Source organism: Triticum aestivum, chromosome 1A (assembly GCF_018294505.1).
Source record: "Triticum aestivum cultivar Chinese Spring chromosome 1A, IWGSC CS RefSeq v2.1, whole genome shotgun sequence".
NCBI classification, from domain to species: domain Eukaryota; kingdom Viridiplantae; phylum Streptophyta; class Magnoliopsida; order Poales; family Poaceae; genus Triticum; species Triticum aestivum.
The window spans coordinates 29,099,457-29,114,446 of record NC_057794.1 but is presented as its reverse complement, the minus strand read 5'-3'; the positions used below and the strand labels follow the sequence as shown (position 1 = coordinate 29,114,446).

The following is a 14,990-nucleotide window of genomic DNA, read 5'->3' as shown; positions in this document are numbered from 1 at the left end:
CCTGCTATGTGTTCGATTATCGTTCTTTGCATTCTCTCCACAAATCATCATGACTGCAAATTTAACTTAAAAATTGGAAGAAGGTCTCAGCTATTCTTACAAGCATAACTTCAATCCAAGCACGGTTATATAATAAAGCCACTCAGACTCCCGTAGCCATCGGGTAGGTAAATGATTTTTTATTGTTGCAAATGAAGCTTTTAAACTTTAAACCTTTCATCTTGATGTTTACCCTCTATCAGATATTCGATTTGTCTAATTAAGTAAAGGAATACACCATTTACAATTTTTGTTTTGTTTTGGATCAATAGACAATAATAAGTTAAGTAAAACAATGAACTAAAAAATGAGATTATTATTTTCATCTTTATAGTAGGGGCCCCGGGTTGTAATTTCGCCCTGGGCCCCCAAAATATCAGGACCGGCCCTGCTTCGTACCAGAAGAAATTGAGGAATGCAGAGATGTGGCATTCATGATTTTTACGAGATTCCACGGGCTCTTTCACCAAGCTTGACTGCTGAACATGCAATATGTCTTGAGTTGGATCAAGTCCGAGTATTGTTAGATTTCTCTATGCTTTTTGACGTTAATCATAAATGAAAAACCCGTAAATATAAGCTTGAGTATCAGAACATTATTACTATTATACACACATAAGCATTGCGACTTGATATAATTTATTTTTTTGTTAAACCTTGGGTATGCCATTGCTCGAAACACTACATTTTCTATTGTTCCTGTTCATAAATGTTTTTGCGAATGAACATGACAAGTGTTTAGGCGCTGCATTCGGACTTTTAAAATCTAATACATGTCAAACCCCAACACGCTATGAATTTCCATTCACAAAATTCAGCTCATTTTTGTTCATTCGGAACGTAAGAAGTTTTTCTCCAAATGAAGATCATGAATGATGATAGTATATTACTCCCTCCGTCTATAATATAAGAATGTTTTTAACAATATAGTATATTACTTCCTTCATTCCTAAATATTTATTTTTTTAGAGATTTTAAATGGACTATCACATATGGATGTATATAGACATATTTTAGGGTGTAGATTCACTCATTTTGCTTTATATGTAGTCATTTTTTGAAATCTTTAGAAAGACAAATATTTAGAAATAGAGTGAGTAGTAAGTGACTGTATTGTAATATGCGGAACTATTGAAGGGGCTAAAGGAAAAGCGTTCACATCTCGCGCCACATATATTAACCTCAATGATTCTCCCACCCAACCCCTCGGAATCACAATTTAAACCCGAGAATTATCCCGACAAAAGTTTACCAAAATGCCCCCCAAACTCCTCACTCACCTCCTCCTGGCCCTCGTCGCCGTCTCCGGCGCGGCGGCGGCCCGGCGCCACCCGGCCCCGGCGAACTTCACCGCCTCGGGGAACCCCGTCTACATCTGGCCGCTGCCCAAGAACTTCACCTCCGGCACGCAGACCCTCGCCGTTGACCCCGACCTCGCGCTCGACCCCCAGGGCGCCGGCGCCGGCGCCGCGGCCGTCGCGGAGGCGTTCGAGAGGTACAGGCACCTCATATTCTCCCCGTGGGCGCACGCGGCCCGCCCCGCGTCGGCGGGGTACGACGTCGCCAGGCTCACCGTCGTCGTCGCCTCCGCCGATGAGACGGTACGGCTGTTCTTGTTCGCAGTGTGCCTGCCACTGCGAGGTTTGGTTGTCGCTTGCTTCGTCTGGGTAAGGAGCGCGAGCGTGATTTTTCTCCGTTTTTTCCGGTATGCAGCTGGAGCTGGGGGTGGACGAGAGCTACACGATCTACATCGCGGCGGCGGGCGGCGCCAATTCCATTGTCGGCGGAGCAACCATAGAGGTGATATTTCTTCTCTTCCACCACATACGTACGTTTGGGATGATTCTGCTGAAATGCTTTGTGGGAATTTCAGCGAAGGCAGCTCCATCCTCCCTTAATTACTTATTGTCACTGTGTAGATGTGGTGCTGCTCTGCTGCAGATGCAGCATAATCGTAGAGCACAGTTTCTGTTTGGATGAACTTTTTTCCGTTGGGATTTGGGCTAAAGCTTGCACATATTTTTGTGTCTCGTGAAATGTGGAAGCGAACACTTGGGGTCATTTGACAGACATTCATTCAATCAGTTAAAAACACACAACTCCAGGCACAAAACACTTAACCTTGGGTTATCTTACGAGCAACTGCCACGGGGAATGCTCACATTGATGTACATTACATCAGTTGCGGATTGGGTTTAAGTGATGGTCAATGGTTGTGGATCACTTAACAACTATGGTTAGTTTCTGCTAATAGTACAGTGACAGTTGTGTTCATCTCAACCTAAATTCTTCTACATAGGACGGTCTAACAGCTCTCTTAGATGCACAGGTTCTGACAATTGAAAATTAAATTAAATTTATTGTATGTAAAATTATTTTATCAGGAAGGAACTTATTTATAGAATTGTTCCACCTTTCTTCTATATGCACAAGCGTAGTGTCACTGAGGCTATATTTTGTCTGTCTTTGTAGGCTAATACAATATATGGAGCTATTCGCGGACTAGAGGTATGACCATGTTTTGCAGAATTTTAGATTTGAGGAACCCCATTTTGAATATATTTTGTGTTAATAACCCTGCCACTTGTACACCTGTTTTATCATCTTTAAAGACCTAGTTAGAGCTTATAGAATCTCCTTGGTCGGATCATTGATCATAAGCACTCACTTGAACATACATGTGGTCTGATGTATCCATTCACTAATCAGCATTATGATTTCCCCCCTTGTTGAATTATTTGACAGACATTCAGTCAGTTATGTGTTTTTAACTACGATACAAAAAATGTCGAAGTGCGGTATGCACCATGGTACATTCAGGATGAACCACGCTTTGCCTTCCGTGGCTTGATGCTAGGTAAGTATCAATTACTCTTAATACTTTTGCTAATATGACTGGGTAATCGACTGCAATTTTAATGCAGAATGCCATGTTGATTAGTCTTCCCTCTGTCACTTCTATTGCAGACACCTCAAGGCATTACCTCCCAGTTGATGTGATAAAGCAAGTCATTGACTCCATGTCATTTTCTAAGCTGGTAACCTATTATCTCTGGGATCATGCTAGTAGTTTACCTGAATTACTTCTCCTTTCTCCGTAGCTTCATACTCAAACTAGAGTTGTGTCCAGTAGAACGTTCTTCATTGGCATATCATCGACGAACAATCTTTTCCATTGGAGATACCATCATATCCAAATCTATGGAAAGGTTCATATTCAAAATCAGAGCGGTATACAGTGGAAGATGCACGCTATATTGTCAGGTATGTTAAGTTTGTAATTTCAGTTTATATTTTATAACCTTCTTTATATTATGTTGTCAAGTTTTTTTTTATTTCACTTATGTACCTGACTAATCTTCTCTATTTGTTTTCACCGCGACTTCACCATGCTAAAGTTATGCTAAGAAAAGAGGTATGTTCTCCAGTTGATGAAATTTCTTGTCATCTTATCGTGTTCTGAAACAAAAAAATATGCAAGGACTACAGATATGCAAAGGAAAGACACACTAATTCTGTTGAAATTTATGAGGGATCATATTGGTTAATTACATACTCACATATTTACCGAACACTTCATCACGTGTTCCTTAATGCTTGTGCAAACAATTAGTCCACTGCAAAGGCTTCACGTTTTTACTGTTCTTTACTTCTCTCAGGTATCCATGTCATGGCGGAAATTGACGTACCTGGTCATGCAGAATCATGGTGAGTTTGCCTGTAGACTTCATGACATACTGCCTCCGTCCCAAAATAAGTGTCGTGGCAAACTAAAGCCACCACACTTATTTTGGGATGGAGGGAGTTAGGAGTATTATGTTTGGATACCTTTTCTCTCTCTCAGTTGGTCTGTAATCTAAACCTAGTTACTCCTGTGCAAAATATATAAAAAATCAGCACCTGTTGTTTTGTATATCATTTAAACAGGTTGTTGCTCCAGGCTCCCATGATTGAGTACATCAATATTTAATCACTATTTGTGCTATCTGATTAATTAGATGTATTACACACTTGTGTATCCAACTACCCAAGCAACTGAAGATTTAGTAAATAGGTTACCTGACTACGCAAGCAACCATTGCAGATTAAGTGTTTAATTTGTCATGGTTCTTGTCATATGAACTTATGAAGTACCCATTTGTTTTCTGCTCTGCAAATTTATGCATGCTTTTAAATATCTGCAGGGGAAATGGATATCCAAAACTTTGGCCTTCTGTTAGCTGTACAGAGCCATTAGATGTTTCTAGTAATTTCACATTTGAAGTAATAACTGGAATTTTGTCTGGTTAGACTCTTATCCCTTTTTTCTTGCAAAGTTCAGTTAACCTATTGAAGCAGAATCACTAATAGATGGTAGGCTAGCCAGCCTGGTTCGAACAGCAGCTTTCCCTTGATTAAAATTGAGGCCCAGTTCCTCCTGGGCATTACTCCAAAAAAAGTCAATTCATTTAAGAATTTAGTATTATTACTACTACTTATGTTCAATGTCAACTCCCTTGCTATTTATGTTTGAACTTGAATGTTTATTTTTCTTCGAAAGTAAACAAGAAAATATGAAAATAATAAAATGTGAAATGGGAAAGGCATATTATATGTTTATGCCATTCAGCATATATATCACAATTCACATTTGTATTTGGTGCTTTACCTGGTAGTGGTCCTTCACAGGTGAGTATGAAAATGGACCGAATAACTCAACTTTTCCTATATTTTACCATTATAAGCTTACTCGTGAAGTTATTTAATTAACTATATAATTTCATGAACCAATAATTTGTTAGAAACATTTGGCATGCCTTCTGTAGGGCCTAGCCAATAATTGTATGTCCTATATTGGATTGGACAGTTGGGTTCATTAGAAGCATGTGCATGCTATATTGACCACTGATAAGCAGCGCAAGGCATACATAATTCTGTATAGCTGTAGTAGGACCATCATCCTGTACAATATCTGCTGATGGCAGTTCCACAATAATGACCCTACTGTCAATGGCAGTTCTTGGACATTGTGTGTTTCCTGCAATACAACTGACCCTCTGACTTGAAATTTACTTTCCTTTTTTTCAGATATGAGAAGAATCTTTCCGTTTGGGCTGTTTCACCTGGGTGGCGATGAAGTATATACAGGTTGGTCTGCTTCTCTTGCCTAACAGAAGGCAGTTTGTTAGTAAGAACATGAAAGTTACAAGTTCTGAGAGTGGAGCAATTATCTTCCAATTAAACTGCTACGTAAGAGAGAACCTTCTTGTGTGCTGTACCAAATAGAAATACCTCAGTTTGAATTTGTAGGTTCTATGTGCCTTAAAAGGGACACATGTTATTTGTTTGGGGGGAATTTAATCTGATCAAATGAAGTTGCCACATAAGTAGGTGTATACCAGTTCTACATATTTTTGGGTACAGGATGATAGAATGATATATATTGTTATATCAATGTTCTGTTGTCTTATTGAGGTTTTGTTGTTTCTCTGAAAATTATCCACCTCATTTCGATATCCATCGCAGGCTGCTGGAATTTAACACCACATGTGAAGCAGTGGTATGAAATACTATCTGTGTACTTGGTTTCATGAATGATTTATCAATCTTGTGTTAGACGGTCTTCTCGTTTAATTACTGAGCACCACCTATGCCAGGCTTGATGAACGCAACATGACTACAAAGGATGCTTACAAATACTTCGTGCTGAAAGCTCAGGAGATAGCAATTGATCTTAACTGGATTCCTGTAAATTGGTCTGCGCATTACATCCTTCCTTGAATTTATTTATTTTATTTAAAAGAGAAAGTGGTTTCATTTACCATTCGTCTGTGGCATTGGGACCCTCTTCATTCTGCAGGGAGGAAACCTTCAACTCATTCGGAGGAAGCCTCAATCCCCGGACTGTTGTGCATAACTGGTAATTCATAAGCCTGCTTTGAGCAACTGAATCAGTTTGCGACAACCATCTTCAAATACCCATTATCCAAGATAATTTGCGCATGAGCTGAACCTTCACATATTTCAGGTTGGGTCCTGGGGTCTGCCCTAAAGTTGTTGCAAAGGGTTTGAGATGTATAATGAGTAACCAAGGTGTATGGTACCTTGATCATCTTGATGTTCCGTGGGAAGAAGTCTACACTGCCGAGCCACTTGCAGGAATAAACGACTCAGCGCAGCAAAAGCTGGTACTGGGTGGAGAGGTTTGCATGTGGGGTGAGACTGCAGACACCTCCGATGTCCAACAGACCATATGGCCACGAGCAGCTGCGGCAGCAGGTATGAACTATACAAGTTGGGAGGCTTTCGTTGCATCCTCCTTTTTCTTTCAATTATTTCTCTAGGAACTTATGTGTCGCTATCAAAATAATGCAGAGCGTATGTGGAGTCAGTTGGAGGCCATATCGGCCCAAGACCTGGAAACAACCGTCCTGGCTCGGCTACACTACTTCAGATGCCTGCTGAATCACCGCGGTATCGCTGCAGCCCCAGTCACAAACTTCTATGCTCGGCGGCCTCCAATCGGCCCTGGCTCATGTTTTGTGCAGTAAACAGATCATGGAAAGTGTAAGATACACATGAGGGGGTTTGGCCGCGCCTCGATACACCCTCCCCCACACTGTACCAAAATGGTGTTGTCACTTCTACTGTACCATGTCTGTAAGTTCACTTGCATCCATATTACCCCATACACCTGTGACAATAAAACCCCATGATCCTTCCCCGTGTATTTCACCCCGAAACTCCAATAAAACCCCAGCTTTGCTCTATCCGACGGGAGAAAAGGCGGTCGCTGATGTAACAGTGTTCTTTGCGCGCCTTTTCAACAGTCCTGTTTGTTGAACACGAGTTTCCGGATCAACATTTGCAACTGGCCAATAGGCCAAGCAGGGCTCCTTTGAACTGGTAAAAGGGAGGTGATGTGAATCTCAGTGTGTGTGGATATTTCAACCGTCTCTGCTTACTCTACTTGCATTCGGATATTTTGGACCCCTCCATCACTTTCATTCATCACCCTTTCCCTGGATTTGTCTTTGACCTGAAAACACACACCCTTGCTTGCCCCAGTGCCCTTGCTGGTCCAAGATGGCATTAATGGCGCGTGCGATCCACGACAACATGTTCGCCGTCCCTTGCTTGGAGATGAGAACAAAGTTTCGGGCCATTTATCGCCGAAAAGGAAAAACCGTTCCTGAAAACAAAGAAAAGTTTTGGTCATTTGTTACAGGTCGTTGTCCTACCATGTCACCATCCTTTGGCCATATGTATCTGCTGGCTTTCCCCCCCTCTGCCCATTGTTTAGTTTTGCAGTGAGGCTGAAGCAAGGTATATACTGCCATAAATAACTGGGCTGCTGTCTGAAGCCTTTTTCTGTGTACCGGAAATAAGAGAAAGATTGGCTCTTGCCTCTTGGACTACTGATGCTGACTGAAGAATTTGCTTGGGATAGTGGTATTTTTTCCTGGTCTCTGATCATGACGTCTATCTACTATTTGCTGCTGGTAGCCTCATTTCTTGCTCGCCCTACAGGAGAATTTTTTTTTCTCCGGATGAAACCAAAAATTGGTTTAGGGCTCGTTTGGAACACATGAATCCAGGCGTAGATTTTTGTTTTCAGAAGCGGATTTTCTGCCAAATTTTGCGATAAATTACCGCTGTTCCAAGCATTCCCATCCCATATGATATACTCCCTCCGTCTCCGTCTGAGAACAGAGGGAGTATTTATATTTGTATAACGGCCTCTCACCCTTGATACAAACAATAGATCGAGGACGAAAGAAGAAAGTTGAGAATAAAATAATTTGTTAATCTCTCTGTAAAGAAGTATAAGAGCGTTTAGATCACTATTTCTAAAAATGATGTTGTAGTTGAGAGGGAAGTCTAATAATTATATCTTTTTTTACGGTCACGACTGTGGAGTGAGCATGGCAATTCACAACAGCGACAGGTGCGTGCACAAGGAGACAATGGACCTTACGTATTGACCAAGATTGGTATTATTTCTGAATCAATAACCCAAAGGTATACGAACAAATTTAAATTATTGGCCTTGACCAGCTGACCACATATATATAAAACAAAACAAGAGCATGCGACGAGCTATAGAAACGCTAGACTTATCATACGTCCCATGCATATCCGCAGTAGTTTGTTGATTTGACCAACTCTCTTTTAAGAAATGGCCAAGTGTTCTGGTCTCCTATACATCTCACTACGTTGCATGGAGTGCAATAGCATAACATAACCATAATTTATTGCAAACATTGAAAATAGACACTCCCTCCGTTTTTAAATACAAGTCTTTCTAGAGATTTCACTAAGCGACTGCATATGAAGCAAAATGAGTGAATATATACTCTAAAATATGTCTACATACATCCGTATGTGGTGATCCATTTGAAATGTCTAAAAAGACTTATATTTAGGAACGGAGGGAGTAGATGGATGCCGAACAATCCAACCTGCCGGAAAAAGAGGCATTGCAAACGAATTATCATGCGATCGAAGTGAGCGTATGTGCATTCTGGTACAAATTTGATGTGATATTACATAAGGAAAGGCTCGTGTCGACAACCGTGTGAGGTCTTTCATCCTCAATCTTCTGTGTGATTTTTGGCATTGCGCCTTCCGTTCAGTTCATTGTACTTGTAAGATAAAACGATTGTGATATCGTCCACACCGCGTGAGGTCTTTCATTGCCAAACCTCTGTGCATGTTTCTAGCTTTATGTCTTCCTCTCGTTGTGTGGTTCGGTACTTAATTTCGTCTATTTTCCACCGTGCTTTCATCTCGAATTCTGGCTTTGTGCCTTCCTTACAGTTGTGATTTGACCAATTCACAGTACTTGTATGATAAAAACGCTTGTGATATTACGTGAGAAATGGCGCATGTCGACACCATGTGAGGTCCTTCATAATCAAACCTCTATGCGTATTTTTGGCTTTACATGCCTTCCTTCTGTAGTGTGCCAGTACTTAATATCGCCCGTTTCCACCACATTTTTGTCCCGATTTTTGGCTTTCTGTCTTACTTTCGTTCATGATACTACCAATTTTGACCATACTTGTATGGTGCTCTCTCTGCAAATAAATATAAGTGATCTAAACGCTCTTATATTTCTTTATAGAGGGAGTAAAACAGTTGCGATATTACATGACAAATGGCTTTGTGTCCACACCATGTGAGGTCTTTGATCGTTGAACCTTTGTGCACATTTTCGGCACCGTGCCTTCCTTTCATAACGTGGCAACACTTAATTTCGTTGGTTTTCATCCGGTTCCCGACTACACACCCCCCTTTTTATTCTTGGGGGACAAATTCCAAATACCTCGAGTCGACACCGCGCCATCACTTAATTTTGCCGGTTTCCACCGTCCTTTCATCCTGATTTCCGGCTTTCGCCTTCCTCTCCTAATATGCCGGTACTTAATTTCATCGGTTTCAACCGCCCTTTCATCCCGATTTCCGGCTGTACGCCTTCCTCTTCTAATACGTCGGTACATAATTTCATCTGTTTGGACCGCCCTTCCATCCCGATTTCCGGCTTTCCGCCCTCCTTTCTACTCTAGGGGGGCAAAAAGTTTGGCCACTAATGCTACAAATTAGCCGTTCCCCGTTGCCATTGCCAAAGAGCAGGTGCACCTAACATTTTGTCCAAAGGGGGGCAGCCCAACTTGTCCCGTTCCCCTCTCGCGTCGAGGCCAGTCAACACGACCACTCCCGTCAAACCCGGGGCCCACCCCACGCACTCGCCACCGTCCGATCGTCTCCCCGCACGGATCTCCAGGCGCATCCGACGCCCTCCTCCTCAAAACCCTCACCCACTTTAGCTTCTGGCCTTCTTCTCTCGCCCTCCTTCCACCTTCCCCTCCCCCGAGACCGGCGCCGCCCGATCTCCCGATCTGCTCCTGCCCGCCCCCGCGCGCTCCGGCCCGCCGAGGATCCGCGCGGGGCGCTCCCGATTTGCGGCGCGGGCGGTGTGTTCCTGGATCAGGTGCGCGTTTCTCCGGATTTGTTTGGGAAAATTTCGGTTCTTGGTTCTTGGGGGTGGGGGGATGGGGAATAATGGTGTTTGAATCTTGTGGTTTGGTCGGCGCAGGTGGGCGTGGGGGCGCGCGGGATTCGCGGCCCATGGCCAACCCCGACGACGGCGGCGGGCGCAAGTTCTGGCGCTCCGCGTCGTGGTCGGCGCCCCGAGCCGCCGAGGCGGGGCCGGAGGCGGCGCCGCTCCCGCCCCGGATGGGGCCCCCGCCGCTCACCCCGCGGTCGAAAGGCCGGGCCTGCCTCCCGCCGCTGCAGCCGCTCGCCATCACCCGCCGCAGCCTGGACGAGTGGCCCAAGGCGGGCTCCGACGACGTGGGCGAGTGGCCCAACCCCACCACCCCGGGCGCCTCCAAGGCGGGCGGCGGCGGCGGCGGCCCGGGCTCCGCCAAGCCCGGCGAGGGCCTCCGGCTCGACCTCTCCACCCTCCGCTCGCAGGGCCGCAAGGACCAGATCGCCTTCTTCGACAAGGAGTGCTCCAAGGTGGCCGAGCACGTCTACCTTGGCGGCGACGCCGTTGCCAAGAACCGCGACATCCTGCGCAAGAACGGCATCACCCACGTCCTCAACTGCGTCGGCTTCGTCTGCCCGGAGTACTTCAAGTCGGACCTCGTCTACCGCACGCTCTGGCTGCAGGACAGCCCCACCGAGGACATCACCAGCATCCTCTATGACGTGTTTGATTACTTCGAGGACGTGAGGGAGCAGGCTGGGCGCGTGTTCGTGCATTGCTGCCAGGGGGTGTCGCGCTCGACATCGCTGGTGATAGCGTATTTGATGTGGAGGGAAGGGCAGAGCTTCGATGACGCATTCCAGTTTGTGAAGGCTGCCAGGGGGATCGCGAATCCGAACATGGGGTTTGCCTGCCAGCTGCTTCAGTGCCAGAAGCGGGTGCATGCCATTCCTCTGTCCCCAAACTCAGTGCTCAGGATGTATCGGTTGGCACCTCACTCCCCATACGCTCCACTGCATCTAGTGCCCAAAATGCTGAATGAGCCCTCGCCTGCCGCCCTCGACTCTAGGGGTGCATTCATAGTTCATGTGCTCTCGTCGATTTATGTTTGGGTTGGAATCAAATGTGATACAGTAATGGAGAAGGATGCGAGAGCGGCAGCTTTTCAGGTGGTGAGGTATGAGAAGGTGCAGGGGCAGATCAAAGTTGTCAGAGAAGGGTTGGAGCAACCTGAATTTTGGGACGCCTTTTCCAGTGCACCTATTAATTCAGACAGCAAAATGAAGCTTGGCAAGGAGCAGATCGATTCGCCATCCAGGACTGGCGTGGGAAGCCGGAGAGTGGAATCTTATGATTCTGATTTTGAGCTCGTCCAGAAAGCGATAGCTGGGGGTGTTGTTCCAGCATTCTCGTCTTCTGGTACTGAAGATGAGACCCATCTTCCAGCGAGAGAAAGTAGCTGGAGTTTACTAAGGCGCAAGTTTATCTCGAGATCACTATCTCGAGTTTATTCAGATTCTGCTCTGATAAGGGATTTGGATCCACGGGTGCAGCACTTGACTGCAGAGGCATCAATATCACCGCCTTTCCTTTCTCCGAGCTCTTTATCATCAGATTCAACCATTAGTTCAAAGTACAGTTCAGACTCACCCTCCCTGTCACCTTCAACTAGCTCCCCACCGTCACTTGGTCTTTCACCTGCTTCATCTAATTTGCCACACGCTTTGGTGCCATCATCTAGGTCTCCTCTTCGCCAGTCATCTAATGCGGAACATTCGAAGCCCATCCTGGGATCAATACGCTCTCCGTCCAAGGTCTCATCTATAGCAGAAAGAAGAGGAGGATTTTCATGTCTGAAGCTGCCATCACTCCCAAAGGAGCTAGTATTGCCACCAAGGGCACCATCTATTCACAAAGCAGAGGAAGCCACGGATAAGAGTAATACCAATGGTGTGAAACAGCTTACTGGTGTTTCTTGCCCAGAGAAATGCACCGGAACTAGTTCAACAGCAACTGACAGCAACTCAGAGGCTACTGTCCACGGTGAGACCATATTAATTGAGCATACTAACTCAGAGGCCTGTAATTATGTTCAACTACTAGTCTACCGATGGCCCTGCATGGAGAAGCTGACTGCATTCGCTCGCAAGGATCTTGACCCAAAAACAGTTTTTATTTTTGTTGCTCCTAATGCCAGCAGAAGTGCAGAAGCAGTTAAAATGGTATGCGTATGGGTAGGAGGTGAATATGAGTGTAGTAAAGGTGTTGAAAGTATTGATTGGCAGCAAGTTGCTGGTGATTTTCTTAATCAGAAGGGGTTCAGCAATACTCTTCCTGTTAAGGTGCGTGCATACTGCATACTATACATATTTATTTTGTGTATTCTGGTCTGCTTGTTAACCTTGTATGTTTAGGTACCACTTGATATTTGTAAATTGTGTAGCAGATAGAGGACTACATTTTTAGTTTTTAGGTCCTAGTCTTAGATGACTGGCTATTTAGTGACAACATGCTCGGATATGTTTTCACAACTGCCAAACTTTTGGCAAGTGACAATATTTAGTTTAATCCCGGTCTATAGGAATCCAACATTTACTATGGATCATTGCTCATTGTTCTCCTATCTTGAGCCCCTCATCCTTTGTGATTATTGATAGTAGCATTGATGTTTTTTAATTTGGGAAAACAGGCCATATTTTATCCTATTATTGTGTAGTATGATTGTACATAGGCAAATCATTACATGGCACATCGCAGAAATGTAATTCTATAATCATTACAAATTGCATTAATGCGTACATTTTGAATTCCAACCCTTGGTAACCGGTAATACCGCTAGTTCCACCACCTTATTGATCTTTGAATGCTGTGTCATCCAGATACTTGAATCAGAAAGTCAAACTGTTTTTCCTTTAAGACACGTACACCATGCTAATGTCTTTTTGAAGCTATCTTTTATCGGAAGTAATCACTAGACATAGATGTTGGGTATGTTCATATATGTTATGGATCACAAACTTCACAACCTCATATATGAATAGACTTATGGTTAGCAAGGGAAGTCCCGTCAGTTTACTTCTGTAGCTGGTATGTGTAATTAGCTGGTTATAACCCCTGTTGATCTTTAAACAATACAGGTTTTCAAGGAGCATGAAACCGAGAATCTTTTGGAGGTGCTGGATGCTCGTTAACAGTAGGTCAGGGTATTCTACTAGCTTAACAAACAGCCGCAAACTATCAATTCAATGAAGGCATTTCCTCCAGCATCGCTCCATGTAGTGGCGACTGTCAGGCGAGGTATAAGCCGTGACAACCGTTCCCTCCTGAACATATAGGCTACAGATTCCATTTTAGTAGAACAGATGGATTGGCAATTTGTGCCTTTTTTTTTCAGACTTGTTTGTGTCAAAATGGCAGGAGGCTGCCAGAGCGTTGTATCTGTGTGAATTAACACACAGAGATTCGGTTTTGGCGCAACCGGGTGTATATTATCTGCTTCACTGTAATGTAAGCCCATAGGCCGGGAGATCGATGGTGTCGTTTTTACCCCCTGAAAATCATGTACATCTCAGGGTAGAACAGATTTGTAATCCTCTTGGCCTACAGGTGTCTCTGCTGGTCTTAACTTTTAACCTTGAACCCGGCTATTTGCTGTCCTGCGCATGTCGTATTAGCAATGTACTTCCAGACTCTGGTCATATTCATACTTGCTATCTCATACAAAGTTCCCTGTTTCCAAGAAATTGCCATTTAATTTTGTTATTGCTTGTCCTTGTCAAATTCATGCACCCAATATTCCAAGGACACTTAGCACATAATTTGTGTGCTGATCCTTTCAATTGCTATTCGGTTTTTTTTCTTCTTCAATTTGTTAATGACAGACAGAGCGTGAATTTGTTTGTGCTTTTCAGAAGCCTTCTTCCGTGTGGTAAAATGGGATAATGTGGAGGTTGGAGACGACATTAAAATTGGGAAAGCAAAGCAAACGCTGGTTCGGGAACATTTTTAGTATTTATTTTAGGAACATAGTTCATGTAAATTAAAGCAATTCAAAACATGTGCTGCCATGCAATTCCAAGAAAACCAAAATTACTTGAACCATCAAAGAATACCAAGGAAGCATTACATTAATATCGGCAAATCTGAACAGTGCCTATTAATTGAACTCCACATGAAACGCAAAACAATAGTACGGGCACTAGAACATACTGTAGAAAGTAGATCAAAGCAAAGCAGTACACCAGTCGTGACGGACATAATTTCTGCGTCCACTGCATTACATCAAAGCGGTACACCAGTCGTGAAGGACATTAATTTCTCCATCCATTTGCATTGCATGGTTGTTGTGTTGAACTATATCCAGTTAAAGACAATGCCCTTTCTCTTTTCTTAAAAGGAGGAGCAGCCAGAAGGAAATGTAGTTGCTTCAATAATTACCAAGAGAAACCTCACCAGGAACTTCGGTAATGGATGCAAAATGGGGGCAATCACTGCATAGTAGACGACTAGTAGTAGCACACATCTTTAGTCTAAGTTTGGGAGGCATCATGGAACGCAACAACACGGTTGACTTGTTTTCCATTGCTTTAAATTCTGTTGACACGAGTTAGTGTGCCTCGCCTGTTGCTGCCTTCGTGTCCCTGCTACGCCTAGGACACTTGTCGAGCTCGTACAACGGCAAACGTTGTGCAACATAGACCATATAGTTGTTTAACTATATTCCTAGTTTTTGTTCTTGTGATCGTCTTCTTTAGTCTCAGTGTCGAGGCTGTAGAGGTGGAAACTAAGACAATGGTTAGGGACACTGTCACAGTGGAGAGGGTAAATGACACATGAGTCAGTCAGTAACATCACTACGTACAAACGATCACAGAAAATGAAACATGTTACACAAATCATGAACTCTGGTAAATCATGGAAATTTGCACTCCAGTACCACCATGTAGGAAGATTAACTATTGAAAATGAACTTCCGGCC

At 43.8% G+C, this 14,990-nt stretch overlaps 2 protein-coding genes across 3 annotated transcripts; both read left to right on the top strand.

The window, feature by feature from the left end:
- Positions 1-1,237: 1,237 nt before the first annotated feature.
- On the top strand, positions 1,238-6,788 carry LOC123187816 (beta-hexosaminidase 1). The gene is made up of 15 exons (XM_044599772.1): positions 1,238-1,640; positions 1,753-1,839; positions 2,512-2,547; positions 2,785-2,896; positions 3,007-3,077; positions 3,173-3,303; positions 3,438-3,454; positions 3,699-3,747; positions 4,224-4,324; positions 5,107-5,166; positions 5,545-5,578; positions 5,676-5,774; positions 5,879-5,938; positions 6,047-6,297; positions 6,394-6,788. The coding sequence occupies exons 1-15, from the start codon at positions 1,296-1,298 to the stop codon at positions 6,567-6,569; spliced, it is 1,629 nt and encodes a 542-aa protein (XP_044455707.1). The 5' UTR covers positions 1,238-1,295; the 3' UTR covers positions 6,570-6,788.
- Positions 6,789-9,721: 2,933 nt separating this feature from the next.
- Positions 9,722-13,755, top strand: LOC123187808 (protein-tyrosine-phosphatase MKP1). Of its 2 annotated transcripts, XM_044599767.1 has the most exons (4): positions 9,722-10,012; positions 10,118-11,645; positions 11,754-12,354; positions 13,150-13,755. In XM_044599767.1, exons 2-4 carry the CDS (start codon positions 10,150-10,152, stop codon positions 13,201-13,203), a joined length of 2,151 nt encoding a protein of 716 aa, XP_044455702.1. In that variant the 5' UTR covers positions 9,722-10,012; positions 10,118-10,149; the 3' UTR covers positions 13,204-13,755. The 2 variants fall into 2 exon arrangements, with proteins under 2 accessions (XP_044455702.1, XP_044455695.1); XM_044599760.1 differs by having other exon boundaries at positions 10,118-12,354.
- The last annotated feature ends 1,235 nt before the right edge of the window (positions 13,756-14,990 follow it).

What these genes read in the sequence shown, in the direction of transcription:
- LOC123187816 (XM_044599772.1), top strand. Translation starts at nt 1,296, where the DNA reads ATGCCCCCCAAACTCCTCACTCACCTCCTCCTGGCCCTCGTCGCCGTC. An exon ending in CTTCCGTGGCTTGATGCTAG is followed by an intron (nt 2,897 to 3,006) that starts GTAAGTATCAAT and finishes CTTCTATTGCAG; the next exon opens with ACACCTCAAGGCATTACCTC. An exon ending in CCATGTCATTTTCTAAGCTG is followed by an intron (nt 3,078 to 3,172) that starts GTAACCTATTAT and finishes TGTGTCCAGTAG; the next exon opens with AACGTTCTTCATTGGCATAT.
- LOC123187808 (XM_044599760.1), top strand. Translation starts at nt 10,150, where the DNA reads ATGGCCAACCCCGACGACGGCGGCGGGCGCAAGTTCTGGCGCTCCGCG. An exon ending in GCAATACTCTTCCTGTTAAG is followed by an intron (nt 12,355 to 13,149) that starts GTGCGTGCATAC and finishes TAAACAATACAG; the next exon opens with GTTTTCAAGGAGCATGAAAC.